This window comes from Eptatretus burgeri, chromosome 12 (genome assembly GCF_056783735.1).
Source record: "Eptatretus burgeri isolate ZD-2024b chromosome 12, Ebu_testis_v1, whole genome shotgun sequence".
Classification (NCBI taxonomy): Eukaryota; Metazoa; Chordata; class Myxini; order Myxiniformes; family Myxinidae; genus Eptatretus; species Eptatretus burgeri.
The window spans coordinates 16,766,844-16,782,507 of record NC_140972.1 but is presented as its reverse complement, the minus strand read 5'-3'; the positions used below and the strand labels follow the sequence as shown (position 1 = coordinate 16,782,507).

The following is a 15,664-nucleotide window of genomic DNA, read 5'->3' as shown; positions in this document are numbered from 1 at the left end:
CAAAGAACAAAAAAGAGTGGAGGTGTGCAGAAATCCTGGATTTTGTAAGTTTAACCAGGAGGGGATTACTGGAAGAGCCATGGAGGGTCAGAGGGCTGACAGCAGAGGATGCTAGAACAGAGGAAGGGCGGTAAAAATAACCAGAGTTGGTGTCAAAGCCACCCAATGCTCGCCTGTTTATACATTTATCCTTTTTAAGACTCGTCTAATAATTAATATTTTTGGCCGAGTCTCGAATAGCGAACGCTGGCTCTAAGAGAGCTCCGCGTTGTTGTTGTTCTTCTTCTTACAAAACCTTTAGGATTCGGCTCTTTTATATACAGGATCCGGATCTCCTTAAATACTAAACACCTCTACAAATCCTCGCATTGAGGGTGCCTTTTGAGAGCGTCCATCATGAACTTTTAAATATATTCGGACATTTGCTTTAAAGTTTCGAAAAGTTCACGTTACTATTTAAAGATTATTCCATTTAATGTGTTGTAATTTCGTAAATACACGATTTTCTCATCATGAACAGGAGCCTCCATGATGGGTCTCGCTATTGGCTCCATCAAGGCACGTGACAAAATATCGGAAGTTGTTGTTGTTATTGCCTTTAGGACGCGGCTCTTGGACACATTTGTCCTTGTTTATAAAGCATTGCAGTGAAGTCTGATCCAAATAATTTTAAAGCAATCTATGTATTTGTATATTGTAATCAGTAACAAGAGCGCAAGTGAGCACAATATACGCCCGAACAAGAAGGTATATACAGAATTGTACTACTACATGGAAAACAGCATCCTGGTTGCATTGGCAACCACTTTAGATGACAAACGTATGTCGCGACACACCGTCTCCACAGTCTGTACCTATGTACCAGATATGAAACGTGAAAGTAGAAAACTTTGGGAGTTAGAGTGTGGACAGGAACGGATGGAAAACAGCATCCTGGTTGCCATGGCCACCACTTTAGATGACGAATGTATGTTGCGACACACCGTCTCCACAGTCTGTACCTATGTACCAAATATGAAACGTGAAAGTTGAAAGCTTTGGGAGTTAGAGTGCGGACAGGAATGGACGGACGGACGGACGATCGGTATCACATAATACGCCCCAATATATATATATATATATATATATATATATATATATATATATATATATATATATATATATATATATATATATATATATATATATATATATATATATATATATATATATATATATATATATATATATATCGGGCGTATAAAAAATAGTGTGGTAGATAAAAACATTAGAAAGGAAAAAATAACTTGCACCAAAAACTTTAACATTTTCACGCTCACGCTGACGCTCACGCCGGGGGTATCGCTATAGCTGTCTGTTCTTTGAACAGGCGAGCTAAAAATGCTGGAGTGAAAGAGCTTATGCTTCAGCCTTATCATGGGAGATACCAATAATGTTCAGAGCTTTATCCAGGAGAACCCAGGAGAGACAGATGTGATGCTAGGAAAGATAAGGAAAAGCAATACTCCATGGAACTACAGATAAAGGCATTTAGACCAAGTAGTTCTGATGTTCCAAAGAGTTACTTCCAGAGAATTATGTGGAGGTGGGAGGGGAGAATAATGTTTCAAACAATTACCTGGAGGGAAAATGGGTGGTTTAAGAGAATTGTGAATGAGGAATGATGAAAGGGAAAGGAGGTTGAGAGAAGAGAGGATAAAGTAGCGGGATACAAGAGCCATCGATGAACCACATTGAAGAAGAAAGGGGAAGGCGGTTGGAAGGGAGTACAATTTTGTTTGACATTATGGAGATGGCCTATTTTGAACACAACATAAAGCCAATTTTTAACCACTAAAGAGCCAAAATAAGTAAAACAAACAAACAAACAAAAAAACAAGACAATGTGCCAGTAGTCAGCTACGAACCTGTGCAATCACGGCCTCTTTTGATTGGTAGTACTTGAAGAATAGGTGGTCTGTCTGAATGAAAAGCAAGCAGGTGTTTTTGGTATCTACGGCACGACGATTCCTCTGCAATGTCTCATTCGATGACGTCTTGTTCTTTGGCTAGAGAAATACAATGGAACAAACACATCTTCAAAAGGCAAGAAGCTTCTTTATAGCCACATCCTTAGGGTGAAACATTAATTCATTTTAAATTTGATCATTATCATGTGTAGTATGTACCCAAGTTGGATACACTAGTCTTTACTTTCAACAGCCACACAGATAAACAGAAAAGTTTCAGAATGGGGTGTCCATTGATCAGTGCGCTGGATAATGGAAGCCATTATATTGCTAGTTAGAAATTCAGTGGCAGAACAATGGTTTCCTGTTTTCACCCAGTTTGTTTGTCTGTCTGTGAGCAGGATATCTCAAAAAGTTATGGATAAATTCAGATAAAATTTGGTGGAAAGGTTGAATGTGTGACAAGGACAAATTGATTAGATTTTGGTGAAGATCCAGATAAAAAAAAATACTTAAAAAAAAAAAATCTTTAAAGTGATTCTTTACAATTGAGAGATGGGCCCAAAATGATATATCACATAATATTTCAGAGTTATGGATGGGTTATGACAAAACTTGGTGGATGAGTTGGGTAGGTGACAAAAGCAAGCCAATTTGATTTTGGTTCAGGTCCGGATCCCGATCCGGTCCACCAGTGGGATACAAAACATAAACTGTTCAGCCTTGTGGAGGTATGTGCTTGACCGAGTGCCATTCTCGTTGCAGTTGTGCTCTCATGTATGTAAAAAGTGTGTCTATACAAACTAAAGAACTTTGGATTGAAAGCATTATCATTGTGAGAACTTATGATCTGGTATCCATACACCATGCACAGTATATCCAAACCTGTTGTGAGGTGGGCTCTTCCGGAACCGCTGACTTTTGGATCTTCCGCATGCGCTCAAACACAGCATTGTCGGCACAGCCGCCGGATGGACCGTACTTGTGCGGATAATCTGATGGTTGAGATGGGGTGTGGGTGTGGGTGTGGGTGGGGGGATTGTTTTGTTAATGATCGATGCATTCCAATATCCACTAAATATCACCAAAGAGGTTTTAGCTTTAACAATTACCATCATATTATAGATGAATTAATGGCATATTCTTAAGTGAGGAAAGTTACTTCATTGTCCCTTCTATGCCCCTTCAAACAGTACACAAAATGAAAAATATCATTGATAGCCATTTATTGTCAACTCCACTTGATTACTCAGACCTCCCCCCCCCCCCCTTTCATAAATGCTAAGATGAAAGAAATAAAAGTACAGTATTGTTCTAAGACTAGTTTTTAAATTCCTGATATGTTGAGATGACTGTTTGGTGCAACACTCATTGACATCCATGCCAAAAGCTCTTCCTTTCACAGCATTTATCCAAGGAGGGTTATGTGCTTTCCCAAAGTATATTTTCAATCAACTCTTCAAAGATGCTTATTGGTTGGCCTGTTCCCATGCAGCACATGATACCAGGATCTCAGATTGAAATCCTATAAACTGTGTCAATTTGTCCAGTGTCAACCGATAATGTATTTGTGATTTTGGTGAAAGTGCAATGATATAAACCAATGTCATAATCCTGAAAGTCCCTTTACCCCCGCCAAATTTCTCGCACCTCCCTTCGTGGTATGCAGAAATACAGACTCACTGACGCAGAAGTCAGTAGGAAGTCAGATGGCATGGCAGACACTGTTGAAGAGTGGTTGGTTGCTTGTGTTTGGGTGCATGAAAGGGCACACACAGGCCAAATAATTAATTGCTCAAGTGCGGAGAGCTTTCGCGGAACGCTTTGGAAAACATTCTCCACCAAAGATTCTCTTCCGTGGGCACCACGTAGTCCAGATCCAACAACTTCATACAACCCTTTGTTGGGCTTAATCAATGAAAAAATGTCGACCATCTGATTTCAGATGATTGAAGAAGTGAGCTGCAGTTGTGCCCTCTTTTGCACAGGTGACTCCACAAATGCTGCACAAGTTGTCGAAGAGGACTTGGTGACAAATTCAGTGATGCAAGGAGAATGATGCAGATACATTGATTGATTAATTATTGAAAGTACTGCACAATAAAACCTGTATATTAACAAAGTTGAGGAACGAATGCTTTACAGGAGAGGGGTAAAGTGATTTTCAGGACACTGTAGAACCTCCTTGAAGTACGCTGCTGTAAATGTAGATATTTAACTACCGTTAGCTGCAACCATTAAAGCAGCTTCTGCAGCCTACATCAAATAATAACTATCTGTTCACCCCCTCACACTCTGTTATGCTCTTCAACGAGCATTGAAACCTGTATTAAAAAGTCATTAGTAATGTGTGCTATACATTAGTAATCAAATTAAGGAAACACAGGGAAGGGATATCTGTGCTAAACTTCACTCCGAATTACTGTCTTTGTGGAGGGGAAGTGCTCTCTGCAATGTTGACATTTTCTGGAGGCTTCTCCCCTCCCCTGGATCCTTGACCAGGGTATCAACACTTGCCATACACCTCAAATCACCTCACCTGAAGATATGTGGTAGAGCCAGAATGTAACACCTGTGCTTGGCCAGTGCTTAGTGCCTGCATTCTTTACTTTATTTTCGATTTTGAGAGAGGAAGGAGCAGCATGGACATCATTTGCAGCAGCCACCCTTCTTTCTGGCCACTCCATACCAGTCATACCACATCAATGGTTGGCCTTGACTCAAATCAAGCAATTATTTCTGGGGCTCTGCAAATGTTTTGAGTGATGCGGGGTTTAACATAAAGGACAGTGGTGAAATATCTGGGCAGACAACATGGCCAAAAAAGAACTGGTGGGTGGTCTGATCCTCCAGTCTGAGTGATGTGTGACCTATGTACCTGGCATCACATCGGCACTGAAATTCGTAAATAACATTGTCAAGTTTTATGGTAAGGAGCACATCTTTCTGGACTGAAGGGAGCAATTTGTGGGTCATAAAAATGACTGTCGTTGCAACAGAGTTGTAACATTGTGAAACTGATCGTTTCATCTGTTAAAACTTTGGAGAGATTTTACCTCTCCATGGCAGCTTAAGATAAACTGGACACTTTCTGGTCCAAATACAGTGTCCTAAGACTGATTGGCAGTTTTGCACTGTATGAACCCACTGATCTGTGTCGGAGTGGCGACCGGTCCAGGATTGTACCCAATAGCCCAGGAGACTGCTTAGGCAGCACCAATGCTCTGCACAGAGTATGGTCCCAATGGAATGGATGGAACCTACTGATGACTCGCTTAGGGTAGCGATTGTCACTGATATGAGAATGGTTTTAATGCGCTCAACTACAGCAGCAAGTCGACGGGGTGCACAAATGGACCACGCTCTATTAACAAGGGTATTCATAAGGGCAATCTTGTAGCGTGTTGAGCTAAAGAAGTCCCACTGTGTGTACTGACCAGTGAAGGTAGCCTTGTGGTAGATTGTTGTCAAGAATACATCATCAGTCTTCTTGACTAACACATCTAAACAGGGAAGTACATTTGACTGCTCGGTAATGTAAACTTTAATGCAGGATGGAGAGCAACGAAATGTACGAGGAAATCAGAGCAGGCGGTAAGAGTATTGAAGATCGTCCACATTTCGGTAGTATACCGTAGGTCTAACGTTCATGGTCAATTCATGGAAAACATGCTTCTCATGAAAGCTAATGAAAATGCTTGCGAGCGGTGGACCGAATGGTCATCCCATCGCAACTCCATCCACTCGCGTATACATGTCATTGAAGCTGAACTCCACTGCTCGTGTTGCACGTTCATGACTTCCACAAATACCGCTTCAGATATACAGGTGGTTCAAGGTTGCCATGAAACAGCGATGCCATACATATATTGATGGTTTCTTGGAGAGGAAAATTTGTGAATAGGCTGGATATATCAAAGGAGAACATGGTCACAGCATTCTGGTCCTGCTCCAATTCATGCATAGTTTTAGCAAATGTGAATGAATCTGATTGCGTACTTGGAGAATTCCTCGAGAACAGGTTGAAATAATTCACTCAACCACTTGGAGAGTTTATGTTGAGTAGAACCAATCATCGATAGTATCGGACGTCGTGGGATGCCTTCTTTATGTATTTTGGGTAACCCATACATCCAAGGATGCTGTGAACCATGTGGATGGATCTGCTCATATACATCATGTGGGAGCTCTTTGCTTTTTCCCAATTGAAATAAATGCGTTTGCAATTTCTGTTCAAGTACAGCAATGCGGTCGTAATGAGCCACATTGCCGAGTTATTTGAACTTTGCTTCATCGTTCAGGACCCCAAGCATCTTTTCCACATAATAGCGCTTGTTCATAATAACTGTGTTTGAAATTTGATTTTAAAAATGGAATTTCAAACAGTCCAGCATGTGACTGCAGTCACTCAGATCAGACTATTCATCACATTATTACTGAGTGTCGCCGACGGAAATTTGATGAAGCATTTAGGGCAATCCACTGAACAACACAGTGCTGTGACTTGGCTGTCCAACGTCGACATAGATCTGTGAGGTGTAATTTGTCATACGCAAGAAAGAAAGAACGGTTAATCGACATTTTTGTGAGTCATGGTCCCTATACTCATGGACCTTTGTGCATTTCCCCCTCCCCCCACAGCTCCCTTTCATTTCCACCATGCACATTCCCATCTGACTTGTGAATTTCCCCATTTTCCTTTCATCATTTGCTCCTGTACCTCACGTCTGCCCTGCCCAACCTTTGGCAGACACGAATCTCATGTTTGTTAAACACAAGTAAAATTTGCAATTCTTTAATAGCATGCATTCTTCTTTAAAGCCATCATGTGCAACAAACAGTATCTTCAAAAATTGTGGTACTGTACTACTTACTACTCTAGATGTGCCGACTCCACATATAAAACAACCCACTGTCTTTTTCAGCATTCCGCAAGTTGGTGATCAACGATGTACAATTTGCAGTGTACAAGGATGATTTATTTTAAATATTTTGCCTTGACATCTCCCCCGAGCAGTTCCATGGTACCCCACTTTTCCTCTTGTTATATCTCTCCTAAGGTTGAATTATATGAAGTGCACTGCATGAGCATGACTGGAAGGTCACATTTAAAAGCAAAATTTGCAATGAGAAACGCAATGCGCAATGAAAGCCGTAAAAATCACCACGGTGGTCAAAACTCTGTTTGATCACGAAAAAGGTGTTCATATAGATGTTTACATTTTCATCAAAATCATGGTAAGGAAAACGGCCAGTACTGATTTGAATGAATGCAATCATGCTATTAGCAACCATAGTTAATGGTAATGTTCTCACTAACAAGGATCCAATTTACTTCAGATACCCAAACGATATATTCATATTCTTGTATAACAAGTTTATTCAAATCAGTAGATGAAATATCAGAAAATGTCAGTAATAAAGGCTTTTTAATGTCTTCAAATCGTGATTGCAGTTGGATGGATACACTCTCTTGATTATACATCAGAAATCAAGAAAAAGGAATGACAGAAGGAAAGTACAACCCTGATAACCTTCTTCCTTCATTTGTTCAAATATAATTAGAAGTCACAAGTACAAATTAAAGCCAAACTTGCAGCCATATGGAAATGAAGGACCGAATGAATGAAGGCAGAATAAATTTTCCTGTATTATGGTCAAAAGGGACTCATTTTTCTCATTTTAGAGTTACCTTTATGTGACTGAAATACATCTGAAAAATGGACCCCCTGTTAACGAGAAAAGCACATTTAAATATTGTGGTTGATGATGAGATTGTTGGCCAAAACTGAAAAGGGAGGTATTCAGAGTAAACTCAGACATTTCCCAGACGTTCTCAATCCCCAATATATTTCAAAGCAAAAAAAAATGTTATTTGATACCCACTCACACTATATGATGTATGTCATAAAGAGCAAGAAGGGTGCATCCAACCAATATTCATACTAAGATCTACTGACAGATTTAATACAAGCAAAGATAGACCTCATCTCAAGTGATATTTAATCCACTTCCCAAAGGACTTCCTCAAGCAAAATACTCTATGCACATTATTTTGATCCCACAAACCTCTCACCGCCTCGCCTCTGCCCCACCCCACCCCCGCTACCACCTCCCCAGGGCCCCTCCTTCCCTGAATTTAGACACCTTCATGGTAATGTCATTACCAACCATGTATAAATAAGTTATATAAAATGACTGAATAGTTATCCCCATGCTTTTTGAGAAAAAAACAAAAAACGAGGGATATTGTAATTGTCTCCATCTGCCTGTCCGTCCGTCCATCCATCCATCCATCCATCCATCCACCTGTGTGTCTGTCCCCCAATCTCCTCCCAAACGGTTGGGCAGAAAATCATCAAGCTTGGTTGTTATAATTACCACGTGGCAAGAAGGTGCGAGAGCAGTATCATTATTAACCCCACACCTTGGGTCAGATGCCACAAAATACAATTATGGGCACATTTTAATGAAACTTACAATATGCAATCACCATTGGGGGATGTATGAAACATACAGCATAATGATTTCTTGGATTTGACCCCCCCCCACCACGATTCGGAGGGGGGGGGGTGGTGACTACAGGTCACAGGGGTCAAAACGGAAAAAAGGAATCAACTCAAAATTTGATATTGGGTCATTCCTTTCATCGTGAGCATGCTCCATTTTGTCTCCCCTTTCCTCCAGTAGCTTGAAAGTTACTGCAAGTCTTTGCAGTGTGTCATATGCATTGCTCCTCAGTAGGGTGGTGTGGACTGGTCTACCAAACATAATTTTGACTGGTGCAGGAAGGTCGGTGTAGTTACAATATCAATATACTGTTGTGACCAAAATATTGGCACCCTTGCACTTTTTTTCAAATAACTCAATTTTCTCAAAAAAAACAAGTCTAAATTGACAAAAGTATTTGGTCTCCAAAATTCTTTATTTCACTGTTAATATTACAGAACCTTTGTTTTTGATTCAGAATTTAATATATCATTGTAAATCAGAAAATAAGATGAAATGGCATCAACAAAACTAATGACACCCACGACTTAATATTTGGTAGCACAGCCTTTGGACAAAATAACTGCAGTCAAGCGCTTCCTATAGCCATGAATGAGCTTCCTACACCTCTCTACGGGACTCATTGCTGGGCACTTCAGAACGGTCCAGCGTTTTGTCTTGAACCATTCCTGGGTGCTTTTTGTAATGTGTTTGGGGTCATTATCCTGTTGCAAGACCCAATACCTTTTACGGAGACCCAGCTTTCTGACACTGGATTGAACATTTCCCTCCAAGATACCTTGCTAATCTGATTTCATGATGACGTGCACACTTTAAAGGCACCCATTGCCAGAGACAGCACAGCAATCCCATAACATCACTGAACCTCCTCTATGTTTGACTGTAAGGAAGGTGTTCTTTTCTTTGAAGGCTTCATTTTGTTTTCTGCAAACAGAGATGCTGTACTTTACCAAAAATCTCTAATTTGGTCTCATCTGTTCACAAGACATTCTCCCAGAAGGATTTTGGATTGTTCAGGTGTGTTTTGGCAAAATTCAGTCAGGCTTTCTTATGTGTCTCTCTCTCTCTCTCAGCAGTAGAGTCCTCCTGGGTCTCCTCCCATAGAACCTCCTTTAATCGAGTTGGCGACGGATGGTGCGAGTTGAAACTGTCGTACCTTATGTCTGAAGGTCAGCTTGAATCTGTTTGGCAGTTGATTGAGGTGCTTTCTCTACCATTTGATCAATCCTTCGCTATAATCTTCGATCAATTTTTCTCTTGCGGACACATCCAGGGAGGTTGGCTACAGTGCCATCGACCGTAAGCTTCCTGATAACATTGCGTACGGTGGACAAAGGAACATCAAGGTCTCTGGAGATGGACTTTGTAGCCTTGAGGTTGTCCATGCTTGGCTACAATCTTGTGTCTGACCTCCTCAGACAATTCTCTGGTTTTCTTTCTTTTCTCCATGCTCATAGTGGTTCACACAGTGACACAAAACAGCAGAATGACTTCTTTTCTCCATTCAAACTGGTTGAATGAGTGATTTATATTGCAGGCAACTGCAACTCACCACAGGTGAGTTCAATTCCAAAGTGAAGGAGAATCACCTGCTTGAAATCTAATTATTTCCGACAACTTCTAAAAGGTGCCAATAATATTGTCCAGGCCATTTTCGGATTTATGTGTGGAATAAGCTCAGATTTCGTAATTTTTTCAGCTTTTTTTGTTTAATTCCCCTGCAACCCAAAGAAATACATATGTGGATACCAAAATATTTTTTAATTGCAACAATTTTCTGGAAAAATGGTGCATTATTTGAAAAAAGTGCAAGGTTGCCAATATTTTTTAGCCACAACAGTAAGTGTAGCTCACAAATTGAGCATAACTCTGTGAACATCTTCATCTGATTTATGGCATTTCTTCAACACAGACTTGACCGTCCAGACCATTTGGTCTGCTAATCCATTGGAGAGAAGATATTGGAGTGAGGGAGTTGTGTGCTTGATGGACGAGTTGGCACACATATCATTGTATGCTTTCCCATTGAATTGGGGACCATTGTTGGATAGGATCTTGACAGGCGCTCCTTGAAGACTGAATGTTGATGTGGTGATCTATGCAACTGATGCGTTTGAGGTGCTGGTTAATTGGTGAACAACCAGATACTTGGAGTGGTAGTCCACAATGATGAGGAAGTCTTCCTCATTCACCTCAAACAGGTCAGTTCCCAGCTTGGTCCAAGGGCTGATCTGTATTTTGAGAGGCTCGAATGATTCATTCTGCTGTGGAGTCTGGATTTCTTGGTGAGCTTGGAATACTCCAACCATAGACTCCTATAGAGAAGGACTGGAACCTCACGATCTCGGGGTTTGTAACTTGAGTCTGAAGGATTAACTTCAGTCCGGGGCTAAAATGACTTTAAGAAGGGCTGGAGACATGATCTTGGGATCCATATAGGGGTTTTTGAGGACGGCGAGTTCAATAGTGTCATTTTCAACACCACCTGAGGTCATCGTCAAGGTCAAAAGGTCATATTTCAAGGTCAAATTACTGAATTTTGGTATTTTTTGCCCGTTTTAGTGTCTAACTCATAGAGGAAAACTTTTGTAAAGTCTATGACAAAACATGACATTGTGCACCTACTGCACCTACTTGCTGATTTCTATCATCGTTAACTAATGTATTTTTTGTTTGTTTCTCTTTCAGAAACTGTCCAGCTGGTGATCTCACAGGATCTTTGTGTTGTTTCCTGCTTTGGTGACAATATGCCACGTCGTTGCAGCTGCTTTGGTTGAAGAGGAAACTATGATGAGATGCCTTATGTAAAGGTCATATCCTTCCCAAAAGATCCTGAGGAGAGGGAGAGATGGATATTGGCAATGCTAAATGAGAAAGAAAGCTTGAGGTGCTTAAAGGAGATTTATATTTGTGAGACACATTTCAGTTGTGATTGGGTGTCAGTTAGGGGTGGCAAACGACCAAAAGAACCCCCATCAATATTTCCTGGAGTACCGAAATCAGCTTTGAAGCAGGTGACCTCAGCCCCACGCCCATCATCATCTTCTACGTCAGAATCAAGAGCTAAGAAGATGCAGGCAGCTGATGAGGCTGCAGACAATATCCGAGATTTCGACCACTTCTGTGCTAAAATAAGCTCCTATTTTCCTGGCTTTAATGTCATAAAAGACCAGGAAAACCTTTACCTTTCAAGAACTGATGCTACTGGAGAAACTGTCAAGCAGTTTTTTCATTTCCAGCAAGTTCACTCACCTTTTGGATTTCTATTCTTGAATAGAGTTGAGAAAGATGGCATTGAGGTGCCTAAACGACTTTTTCCTTTACAGAAGAACAGCCTGCTCTCAAAATGGTCCCAGATTATATCCATAACTGACCAGGTAAACATCTATGAATGCACAAGCAAGGAAATTCTTCAGCTTGTAATAAACCAGCTCTGTTGGATGACTGAGGCACATGAGCTTCCTCATTTCACCTTCCTTCTGTCGCAGCTGCATCTTATGTTCAAACCTCTTGATCGTCGCCGATTTGATACTGATACTTTGATTTTCGCAATGCAGCTTCACAACATATCACCCAGTGCATACAAAATGATTCGTCGATCCGGCTTAATCATTCTACCATCAACAAAAAAAGGTAAAACAGATGCTTGCTAGTAGTCAGCAGGACTCCCACCTCAAAACCTTGTTCGACCAGCTTAAACCACAGCAGCGTTTGGTCAATTTAATGTTTGACGAGGTAAAGCTGGTCGAGACATTGCGATTTTCTGGAGGGCATGTTGTAGGATATGCTCAAAATGCAGCAGCGGGTGGTGAACACGAAATGCTTGCTTCACATGCTATGGTTGTTGAAGTTGCCTGCCATTTCGGTGGTCCACGCTATATTCTATGCATTTTGCCCTGCAAAAAAACCAACTGCCGATCAGCTGAAGGAACTCCTTATCGAAGCAGCATCAGCTGTAGTTGGTGCTGGCAGTACTGTGATTTCTTTGATAAGTGACAATTGCAATACCAACCGCAGTGTTTATTCAAAACTTGGAGGACCAGGAAGTTGCCAAGTGCTGTCAATTCAAGAGCAATCTATGTTCTTAGTGTACGATTACGTGCACATCTTCAAAAATGTTCGCAACAACTGGATTACTGTTGATGGCAAGACACTCTCATTTGTCGTAGAGGGTAATGAGTACAAAGCTTACTGGAGTGATATTCAGAAGGTTTATGAGATCGACCGGGCTACTCCTATTCGCTTAACCAAGCTAACGCACACCGCTGTTTCCCCCAAGCCCCTTCAACACCAGAGCGTACCATTGGTATGCCAAGTGTTCAATGACAAGACGGTCGCTGCTTTTAAGACCTTCAAGGATTCACTGGGCATCAGCGAAGGCACAATCATCTTCATCAAGATAATGAGTGAGTGGTTCAAGATGATGAACGTGAAAGACCGTTTCTCAGCTATCCATCTGCGTGACGAATCCAGACAGCCTTGGACAGCAGACTGTACAAGTTTCACGAGGCTGGAGCAGGCCTGCCAAATTATATCTACCTGCGCATGGCAAGGAGGTGGTGGTCGTAAGCTCAAGCTAACTCAGTAAAATGCTGAAGCCTTAACTGTGTCCACACGTAATAATGTGGATGCTGCCAAAATGCTTCTGGCAGAGAAAGACTGACTATGTTCTTCCTGCGATATTTGTAGATGAAGCCTTGGAAAAGTTTTTCGGCCAAGCCAGGCAAAGAAGCGGTGGAAACTTCTACATTGATGTAGTTGACATTATGGCTTCAGCTAAAATTGTAAATTTACAAACACTCATTAAGCATGACATTATGCCCAAATCTAGTTCTCGTGTGATTGATTGCGACAAGAACTGTACAACTTCCATAAATCCAGATGAGCGAAGTGAACTCATTGACGACAAAACTCCTCAAGACACTCAGGATCTCTTGGGGTCTGACGATGTCCTTAAGCATAAAGTAGTTTATTTGGCCAGACACCTGGTACATAAATATGGCGATAGCACAAGTATGGAGATCATTGATGATGAAGATGATAACGAGGTGTCATCTGAGTTTCTAGATAATTTGAATAGAGATGGATTGAGTGTGCCGACTATGTCAACCGTTTTTTTTGTACATAATGCCTCTAATTTGTATGACAAGACTAAAATGCGTTGCCGATTTCATTTTGCTGAGCTGTTATCCTCTGTAGATGCACCTTTAGCTAGTAGTAATGCTGCATGTACTACTTTAGCTAACATTCTATTGAAAGCTCATGTCCTCAATGTAAGTGACAAAGAAAAAGCTTTGGGATGCCTCAGGAGGCAAGAAAAGCTCTCCAACTAGTGATAGACATAGACATAGTTGTAATAAGCATAGTGTTGTGACATGCATATAATGTTTATGTAATACGATATATGACAATAAATATCAAAGTTTGACAGCTCTACACACTTGCATCTTATTACAATCAGCCATCTCTCACCGTTTATGACGGACACAAAAACGGGCAAAAATACCAAAATTCAGTAATTTGACCTTGAAATATGACCTTTTGACCTTGAAGATGACCTCAGGTGGTGTTGAAAATGACAATATTGAACTCGCAGTCCTCAAAAACCCCTATATGGATCCCGAGATTGTGTCTCTAGCTCTTCTAGAAGTCATTTTAGCCCTGGACTCAAGTTACAAACCCCGAGCATGGGAGGTTCCAGTCCTTCTCTATAGGAGTCTATGACTCCAACAGACTTGGCAATGTCCTCACTGATTTTTAGCCAGTAAACAGAGTTACAAGCTCGACGACTGGTCTTTTCCACTCCAAGGTGTCCCAGGTGAAGTTGGCTGAGTATGCCAGCATGCATCGACTTGGGTATGAGGACTTGTCTTGCCTTGAAGCCACCACCACAAGAAACTCCGAGTTAATCTCTGTTCGGCAAATATGGTCGCAAGTCTCATGAGAGTTCCTTTATGGATTCCGGACATCCAGCATAGATTACTTGTCATGGTGCTTTCAGAACAGGGTTGCATGTTGTCTCCTGCTGCAGTGCAGCTTGCTTGCTGCACCCAAAATGGACTGTCTGTTCTGGGTATCTGGGCCATCCTTGAGGGTAATGTCTTCGACCTGCAAGTCAAGGGATATGTCATTTAGCTTATCTGGATTGGGCAACCAGCTCAGTGCATTGGAGGCACCTAGCTTGTATTTGATGGAGAAGTTGTAGCTTTGAATCTTGATTAGAAGTCTTTGAAGATGTGATGGGGTGCTCGTCAACTGTTTGTTACAAATCATTTATAATGGCTTGTGATCTGTATGGATGTGGAAGTCGCTGCCAAACAAGTAAATATGGAATGGTATAACCCCGAACACAAGTGCGAAGGTTTCTCTCTCGATGTTTGAATAGTTAGCTGGGGCAGCAGATAAACTCTTTATTGCAAATACAACTGGTTTTCCATGTTGAAAAAGGCATGCACCAAACCCTTTTGGAGATGCATCAACATCCAGGGTGGTCAGCCTTTCTGGATTGTCATATTGCAGGCAATGATTCAGTAAAGATTGAGTGCTTGATAGCAGAGAACACCGCCTGGTGGTCTTCTTGCCGCAGGTATGGGACGTTCGTGCACAGCAGTTCTCGCAAAGGTGCAGCTTTATCAGCAAAATTGGGTATTTATGCTGAGACGCAGTTCATGAGCCCAAGGAACTTCTATAGGTCTTCCTTATCTTGGGGAATCAGAATTGCATTGATATCCTCTAATAGTCCAGGGTCTGAGTGTATGCCAGCATCTGAATACACTGAGCCAAATAAGTTAATTGGGTTCACTTTGATTTGGCACTTCTTGCTGTTGAAACTAATTCTTCCTGCTCAGCTGTTTCCAGAAGGCATAGGAGGTTAGCGTCATTCTCTTCCTTGGTGTGACAGACAGCAATGTCAACAGCAATCCAGATGCTGACGCACCCATGAACGTGTACAATGATGTTATCCATTGTCTGCTGGAAGATATCCTGACTCACAGATAGCCCGAAGGGAAGTTGCTGAAAACAATATCGACCAAATGGGGCGCAAAAAGTTGTCAACTCCTGTGATTCTTCATCCAGGTGAACTGACCAATAACCCATTTTCATATCCACCTTGGAGAAGAATTTGGCCTTACTGAATGCTTGGTTGAGCTCTCCCAAAGTAGGTATCTTGTGCAGACATCTTTTGAGATTGTTGTTAAGACTCT

At 41.3% G+C, this 15,664-nt stretch overlaps 1 protein-coding gene across 1 annotated transcript in view; it reads right to left on the bottom strand.

Moving 5' to 3' along the window:
- The window catches only part of ADAM10 (ADAM metallopeptidase domain 10), a 152,560-nt gene that overhangs the window by 58,525 nt on the left and 78,371 nt on the right, over positions 1–15,664 (bottom strand). The window contains exons 5-6 of the mRNA XM_085849686.1: positions 2,835–2,944; positions 1,908–2,048 (exon numbers count right to left, since the gene is read on the bottom strand). Coding sequence (XP_085705812.1) covers positions 1,908–2,048; positions 2,835–2,944 — 251 coding nt within the window. The remainder of the gene's footprint in view (positions 1–1,907; positions 2,049–2,834; positions 2,945–15,664) is intronic.